At 54.0% G+C, this 7,362-nt stretch overlaps 3 protein-coding genes and 1 non-coding gene across 5 annotated transcripts; 2 read left to right on the forward strand and 2 right to left on the reverse strand.

Annotated features, from left to right (window-relative positions):
• Positions 1-603: 603 nt before the first annotated feature.
• Positions 604-684, reverse strand: H310_14758. The gene has a single exon. It is a non-coding gene; the product is annotated as a tRNA-Ser (tRNA).
• A 76-nt stretch (positions 685-760) lies between these two features.
• Positions 761-3,249, forward strand: H310_14759 (chaperone DnaK). The gene has a single exon (XM_008882685.1). The coding sequence runs from the start codon at positions 794-796 to the stop codon at positions 3,155-3,157; it is 2,364 nt and encodes a 787-aa protein (XP_008880907.1). The 5' UTR covers positions 761-793; the 3' UTR covers positions 3,158-3,249.
• H310_14760 (hypothetical protein) lies at positions 3,159-5,802 on the reverse strand. The gene is made up of 7 exons (XM_008882686.1): positions 5,555-5,802; positions 5,432-5,485; positions 5,273-5,385; positions 4,684-5,217; positions 3,686-4,628; positions 3,579-3,636; positions 3,159-3,535 (listed from the first exon to the last, which is right to left on the reverse strand). Exons 1-7 carry the CDS (start codon positions 5,765-5,767, stop codon positions 3,312-3,314), a joined length of 2,139 nt encoding a protein of 712 aa, XP_008880908.1. The 5' UTR covers positions 5,768-5,802; the 3' UTR covers positions 3,159-3,311.
• Positions 5,803-5,952: 150 nt separating this feature from the next.
• Positions 5,953-7,327, forward strand: H310_14761 (the record flags this gene model as incomplete). 2 transcript variants are annotated; one of them, XM_008882688.1, is made up of 8 exons in its annotated part: positions 5,953-6,006; positions 6,102-6,130; positions 6,175-6,441; positions 6,490-6,523; positions 6,568-6,736; positions 6,782-6,976; positions 7,024-7,203; positions 7,286-7,327. In XM_008882688.1, the coding sequence occupies exons 3-8, from the start codon at positions 6,210-6,212 to the stop codon at positions 7,325-7,327; spliced, it is 852 nt and encodes a 283-aa protein (XP_008880910.1). In that variant the 5' UTR covers positions 5,953-6,006; positions 6,102-6,130; positions 6,175-6,209. The 2 variants fall into 2 exon arrangements, with proteins under 2 accessions (XP_008880910.1, XP_008880909.1); XM_008882687.1 differs by having other exon boundaries at positions 5,953-6,130.
• Positions 7,328-7,362: the final 35 nt, after the last annotated feature.

The raw sequence follows: 7,362 nt of genomic DNA on the forward strand, positions 1-7,362 counted from the left end.
AAGAGTGAGCTAAGTAATTTCTGTCCTTTGATGTGTATGAAATTACGTGTCAGGCCAGTTTATCTTTAAAGTTTGATTTCCTCTCACAAGTAATTATCTGTATCGAAGCATTTGCAATGGTTTAATATCCAAAGGAGTGATTACTTCAGAAATACTGTGCAAAACGCAACCTTTCGGTAAAGAGAATAATTCCGTTTTTTGACATTGTATAAATCTATGGAGGTTTATCGCCAATGGGGTCACATGCATCTTCACATTTATTCACACATGACAAATGAGGTAAAGTATTCTCACCAATTAGCTAAAAATATCACAATTTCTTCTTGCAGATTGAATGCTTCGACAATTTTATTATAACTAAAGTGAAGTACCACTGGGGACATTTTTTCGTCGCTCACTGTATTAGGGATACTATTCAGGATAATAGATGTCAAAGCACGAAACACATTTACCCACACCAAAATGCACAACAGCATTGAGGACAACTTATGTTCTTGCAAACAACCCATACTGTGATAAATGCCATCAATGCTATAATATAATGACACGCCCTCTTCCTTTGAAAATTCTTAGCTAAACATATGCTAACAAAGGGAAAAGTTTCGACAGCTGTGAGATTTGAACTCACGAGGGTTTCCCCAATAGATTTCGAGTCTATCGCCTTAACCGCTCGGCCAAGCTGTCCTGGTGTTTTGCTCAATTTATAAAATGTATCAAAACAAGTACGCAGTGAGCAAATTTGACAACCACGAACCATCCATTCAAATTCCGATTCCTCGTGAACACATACACCATGGCCCCACCTCGACGCCGCGCCAACAAGAAAGCTGGATCAGATGCCTACGCCAACCTCTCTGCCGACGAGCGCAAAGTTCAAGGTGCTGAAGCTAAGACCCGCGGGAATACTGCTTACAGCGCCGGTGATTTCAACTTGGCCATCAAGGAATTCACGACCGCTATCGCATACGAACCTCACAACAACGCGTACTACTCGAACCGATCTGCTGCTTACCTGAACAACGGCAACGCTGCAGCTGCTCTGCAAGACGCCAACAAATGTATCGAGATCGACCCCAAATGGGCCAAGGGCTATGCCCGCCTCGGTGCTGCGTACTTCTTCGTCAAGAGCTACGAAAAGGCCATCACGGCTTACACCAAGGGATTGTCGTTGGACAAGGGCAACAAGCAACTCCAAGCTGGTTTGACCCAAGCACAGGCAGCTTTGCAAGTGCTTGAAGAAGAGCTGAGCGGTGTGGAAATGGACGACGCCACCCGCAAGTTGAAGCGCCTCGAGATCGAAGAAAAGATCAACAAGGCCCGCGCCGAGCGTGAAGAACGTGCCAAGCGCGCCGAACGTGGTTTCTCGGAAGTGATCGGTATCGATCTTGGTACGACCTACTCGTGCGTGGGTGTGTGGAAGGACGGCCAAGTCGAAATCATTGCCAACAGCGAAGGCAACCGCACCACCCCTTCGTGGGTCGCGTTCAACGAAACCGAACGTTTGATCGGCGAAGCTGCCAAGATCCAAGCTGCGTCCAACGCCACCAACACGGTCTTCGATGCCAAGCGTATCATCGGTCGCAACTTTAGCGACCCGATCGTGAAGAAGGACGCGGCGCACTTCCCCTTCAAGATTTCCAAGGGCGAAGGTGACAAGCCATTGATCCAAGTTACCTTCCGTGGTGAAGACAAGAGCTTCACCCCTGAAGAAATCTCGTCGATGGTGTTGACCCGCATGAAGGAGACGGCGGAGAACTTCCTCGGCCAAGAAATCAAGCAAGCCGTTGTGACCGTGCCTGCCTATTTCAACGATCAACAGCGTCAATCGACCAAGGACGCCGGTGCCATTGCCGGCCTCGACGTGAAGCGCATCATCAACGAACCGACGGCGGCCGCCCTTGCCTACGGCTTGGACACGAACGCCGGCGCGGAAGGCAAGTCGAACATTTTGATTTTCGACTTGGGTGGTGGTACCTTTGATGTGTCGATCTTGAGCATTGAGAACGGCATTTTCGAAGTCAAGGCGACTGGCGGGGACACGCACTTGGGTGGGGAAGACTTTGACAGCAACATGGTCGACTTTTTGGTCACCGAGTTCAAGCGCAAGAACCGCAACTTGGACCCTACTTCGTCGGCGCGCTCCATGCGCCGCCTGCGCACGGCGTGCGAGTCTGCCAAGCGCATGTTGTCGACGACGACGAGCGCGACCATTGAAGTCGATGCCCTCTTCGAAGGCGTGGACTTTAGCTCGACCATGACCCGTGCCAAGTTTGAATCGCTCAACGAAGAGTGCTTCAAGCGCACGGAAGAAACCGTGTTGAAGGTGCTGCAGGACGCCAACATGAAGCCCGACCAAATCTCCGAGTTGGTCTTGGTCGGTGGTTCGACCCGCATCCCCAAGGTGCAAACCATGTTGTCCAACTTGTTTGGCGGCAAGGAACTGAGCAAGTCGATCAACCCGGACGAAGCCGTGGCGTACGGTGCGGCCGTGCAAGGCGCGATCTTGAGCGGCATCCGCAACGACGCGACCAACTCGCTGTTGTTGGTGGATGTGACGCCGTTGAGTTTGGGGATTGAACTGGTCGGCAAGGTCATGTCTGTTTTGATCAAGCGCAACACGGCGATCCCGGTGAAGAAGACGCGCATTTATACGACTGAGGAAGATTTCCAGACTTCTGAAAAGGTGGTCATTTACGAAGGCGAGCGCGCGTCGGTTGTGGACAACAACAAGCTCGGTGAATTCGAAATCACCGGCATCGAACGTGCCAAGCGCGGCGAGCCCAAGTTGGAAGTGACGTTCGAGATCGATGCGAACGGGATCTTGCACGTGAGCTGCAAGGACAAGAAGACCGGCGCGAAGAACCAGACCACAATCAGCAACAACCGCGGCCGCTTGAGCCAGGAAGACATCGACCGCATGGTCGACGAAGCGGAGAAATACAAGAAAGCCGACGCGTTGCTGTTGAAGCGCATTGAGGCCCGCAACGACCTGGAAGGGTTCATCTACCGATACCTTGAAGTCGCGTCCAAGAAGGGCGAAGCGCAAGCGGAAAACGCACTGCGGGACGCGCGCGACTGGTTGGACGAACATGCTGAAGCCACCGTCAAGGAACTAGAAGACAAGAAGCGTGCGTTGGAGCGGGTGTGCAGATTTTAACTGGTGATGCAATCGAGCCGTGTTTTGACATTTTTCAACTGAAGCGTTTCGACCACGAATGGGAACGGCTTGTTGTGGCGGCGAGGACGGCGGCCGTCACGTGCGAACACAAGTGGGGACGCACACTGTTTCACACACACATGGGGCGTCCTTGTCAAATCGACCCATAGTTGAACGACGACCGGGTCGTCATCGACTTATTCGACGCGGAGCCGTCCGCGTTGGACCGAAGGAGGTGCGCGTGCAGAAAGCTCAGAAAGCGGAGGGCGTATTCGGGTGGCGGCAGCGCCGTGATCGTTCGCTTGTCGCGTACAATCGACAACACGAGGTTCTGCACCTTCCACCGCAGCCCGTAGAATTGCAAAATGTCGATGAATCCTACCACGTCGTGAGGACCAGGACGACTTTTTGTCGAACGCACCAATGTAGTACACGTGTTTCGAATCGGCCGACACGATTGCGTTTTTGGGCAGCAGGTGCTACGTGCATCCGTCAGTGTGTGTCGATCAGCGCGGACGACGATCCAACCTTCGATTCGGTCTCGGCGTCAAAATCTCGAATGCCGAGGATGCAGCTGTAGTCCATGATGCCCATCTCTTGTAGAAACCCGACGTCGCTCGTTATTTGCGTGAGCAGCTCGAGTCGGACGCCTGACACGACGTGGAGGTACGTTCCTCTTGAGACAAACTCGTGATCATGCCACAACTGGGTCTTGGTGGAGGCAGTGGACCGCAGAAACGACGGACTGACCAGCCGCGCCGTGGTGTCGGGGGCGTCTTTCATATATACACGCAATGGCGGGTGCAGCACGGGGGCGAAGAGACCCTTGAGATCGTATCGCTCGTCGATTGGGTTGTGCGTACTCAAGACGTTCTCCATCACGACGAAGAACATCTTGTCCCATCCCACGGGCAGCTGCATGCTGTGGCAGCCGAGGAATCGACATAGCAACGTCGACGGCTGCGTGCGAACGTACGCGTGGTACGACGGCAAGATATGCAGGAGGAACGCGTGCTCGTCCTTCGTCATCGTCTTCACGATGTACCGCCGGTCGCTCGTAAAGTAAAAGAGCATGCCCGACTTGCCCTCGGACGCAATTTCGCTCAACGTCCCGACAAAACTCGTCTCGTACGACATCGGTTCGATTCCAGCGATCGCGCGGAGGTTGGCAAACACCCGCGGCGCGTAGTCCGTGAACCCAAGCTTCTCGTAGTACACTTTGAGCTTGGACGTGTTGAGGCGCACGGTTGTCGCAAGTCGCTTCTTCTCGGCATACCACAAATGGGAGCCCATGCCGTCTTCAAAATCGTCGGACCGGGCGGAAAGGCAGCTTAAGCTTTGCGATCGCGTGGTGCGGGGACACGTGATGCTCGGGTCCGACAAGTGTTGAGCGCGGGTTTTGTCCAGCCGACGAACGGGCGAGTCCTCGGACGCTTCCCGCAAGCTGCGGATGATACCAACAGTCGTATACCTAGGGAATTGGCACAACGTCAAGGTACGACCTCGAGATGGAGGACGAGGTGTACTTCATCAGGTCCTTCCGGAGAGACGTGCTGAAGTGTTCCGTGAGTGCGATGTTGGGCTCTGTCGTCGACGGAGCTTCCCCGCCATGCAAGTGCGTAAACAAGTCCGTATTGACGGCCCAAACGAGGCACACAAGGAGTGGGTACGATCCAAATGCGACCGCAAACGCGAGCTGGATATGGTGCGCCGATCGGCCTGTGAACGCGTGAAGGTAGTCGGAGTAGTACAGCGCGCCGCACGTGACCCAGAACGCGCCGTACATGATCAAGTATCGAAAGTACTGCAGCAGACTGCGGCGCTTCGATCGGTACGTCGAGTCCATTTGACGCCGCGCAAACCGAAACGTGGCAAAGAGTAGCACTGCAAACGAAACGAACCAGACGACGATGACAGGGCCAAAGAGAAAGACCCAGTTCGCGTCGTTGGGCTCGGTCGCGTCCTTGGTCCGCTGGATCCAGCACAGATTCAACGAGGACAGGCCATACAAGTGGAGCGAGTAGATGCTCGCCGCGGAGAAGCTGCTGATGGACCACGTGCTGCGAAGGATGCGTGAGAGCGCGGGTCGACAAGGCGTGATGGAGACGGACGTACATTGTGTGGTACGCCCACGTCTTGATGGAATACCCCATCCATGGATTGATAAGCGCCACGAGAAGGTCCAGGGACAGCATCATGTACCACAAACCACTACCAAGGATGAAAAACTACGCTGCATGAATGCAACAGACATGAGAGAGGTGCACAGCGGACCTGGTTGTACAAGGACAGGATGGCGCAGTCTTCGTCGGTGAGGCCATGATCCCCCTATTCAATGATGGACTCATTACAACGAGGAAAGCGGCGGAAACGGGCTTGCATCGATCGCCCGGCTACCTGAACGAAATATTGGCCCACAAAACCGAGTGTCAGCATGAAGTTGCACGCAACATGCCACACCATGAGATTTGCCGATGGATGCTGCGTTTTGAGCTGCGGGAAGACCAAGTACGACGAGATGGTGACGAAGTGCACAATAGCTCCGACGACTCCTAGCCACAAGTACACTTGGCTCGTCGTCAACTCGTCAACGGCATCGTAAACCGCCATGTCCGCCGCCACGTTGATGCAAGGATGCGGCTGCCCGATATATGTCAATAACGACAGCGTCTGATTGGCCAAAAAGTTGACTTTATTAGTAGCTACTAAAACGATCTCGATTAAAGTATTGCATTAATAATACTAAATATACACGGCCCGTACTACAAGCACTGCAGCTCGCATTCTCGTTGTATCGAGGTTGACAGGAAGATCTCTTGTGCAGAATGGCGAGCTGGATGCGATCGGGGGTACGTCGACACGATGGCTATGAAGATGCCTGTCTGCATGTGTCGAGTGTTTCATCTTTTCGTGGCATTGACCTTGTCGTATGCGCGCGCTGCAGTTGCAATCCATGGTGGACACGTCACGACGGTATGGATCCCGATCCCTCGGCGAAATCGTCACTGGAGCCTTAGATTGAAGGAAGAGATCTTGCAGACAGCGGGGGTTCATGACTCGGGATGTGCAGACCCAGTGCTGGATACGCGAACTCAGCGGTAGATCTGTCGTATATCCGTTCGATTACCATCCTTTCCCGTGCAGGTTTAACCAGCAATGCACAGCCATTGAACGATTGCATGCGTCGACTGCTGAGTACTTGAAGCAAGCCGATGCCATGGCGAAGGCGTCCTCCGCCCTCGTACACGATTTCAAGGCATTTTTCAACCTTCAACTGGCTCAGGGTACGCAATGCGATGCCTTCATCTATGCAATGACTCGATCATGTGTAGGAAAGGCCGACAAGGAATCGGAGGATTTAGTGCGGTACGTGCCGAGCCGCGAAGCACCTTAACTGATGCACTGTATAGACAACTCGCGCAAGCCTCCGAGTGCCTGGAGAGCATCCATTGGGGGTTGAAGAGGTCGGTCCACGACGCCTGTCGCGCTCTGCTAGCCGAGCAAGTTTTGAAACCCATCACCGCGCTTAAGCTAAAGAACGCCAACGTTCTCAAGAACGTACAAGTGCGAAAGCAAAAGGTATCCAGTTATTGAACCCTCGTCACTCCACCAGACTCGCTGCAGATGCTCGACTTCGACGCGCTCCGACGTGCGACGAGCACTTCGAGCCGGCCGTCCCCAGAATCGCAAGCCAAGCTCCGCGCCGCCGAAGAAAGCGTGGCGAAAGCGACGGCGGACCTGAACGAGACCTTTGATAGAGTCGACGACAACCGAGGCTACATCCTGCGCCACGAGTTCCTTGCGTTGACCGCTTCCCAAGTGTGTTCCTTACATGCCACGTCCATGTCACTCTAGTTGTTGCGTAGATTTTCCAGGCCAGCAAGAGCCACGTGGCTCTCCAGCAGCTGCTCCCTCTGATGCCTGGGGTAGCGGGCCGATTGTACGACTTGACGGTGATGTCGCAAGCGCCCGAGCACGCAAGCGACCCGATCAAGAATGCCGCGCTGGGGGTGCTCGACTATGCTGGACCCAACTGTCTCGTGGAAGTACCAGTGAACAACGTGACGCAACCCACCGTCGTCCCACCACCTCCGACCGAACGACTCGACCCGCGCTCGCCCTTTGAAGTACGTCGTGCTTCCACATCATGCGAGTCATATCGTGATCTAGAGCATGCATGCAGTCCAAAATCTCGTCGACTCGAC

The sequence above is a fragment of the Aphanomyces invadans genome, assembly GCF_000520115.1.
Source record: "Aphanomyces invadans strain NJM9701 unplaced genomic scaffold supercont1.85, whole genome shotgun sequence".
NCBI lineage: Eukaryota > Oomycota > Saprolegniomycetes > Saprolegniales > Verrucalvaceae > Aphanomyces > Aphanomyces invadans.

Excerpts from the sequence above, each read along its gene's own strand:
- H310_14759 (XM_008882685.1), top strand. The coding sequence starts at position 794 with ATGGCCCCACCTCGACGCCGCGCCAACAAGAAAGCTGGATCAGATGCC.
- H310_14760 (XM_008882686.1), bottom strand. The coding sequence starts at position 5,767 with ATGGCGGTTTACGATGCCGTTGACGAGTTGACGACGAGCCAAGTGTAC. Across the intron at positions 5,486-5,554 it reads TGGGCCAATATTTCGTTCAG|GGGGATCATGGCCTCACCGA; the intron begins GTAGCCGGGCGA and ends ATCATTGAATAG. Across the intron at positions 5,386-5,431 it reads TCCTGTCCTTGTACAACCAG|TTTTTCATCCTTGGTAGTGG; the intron begins GTCCGCTGTGCA and ends CATGCAGCGTAG.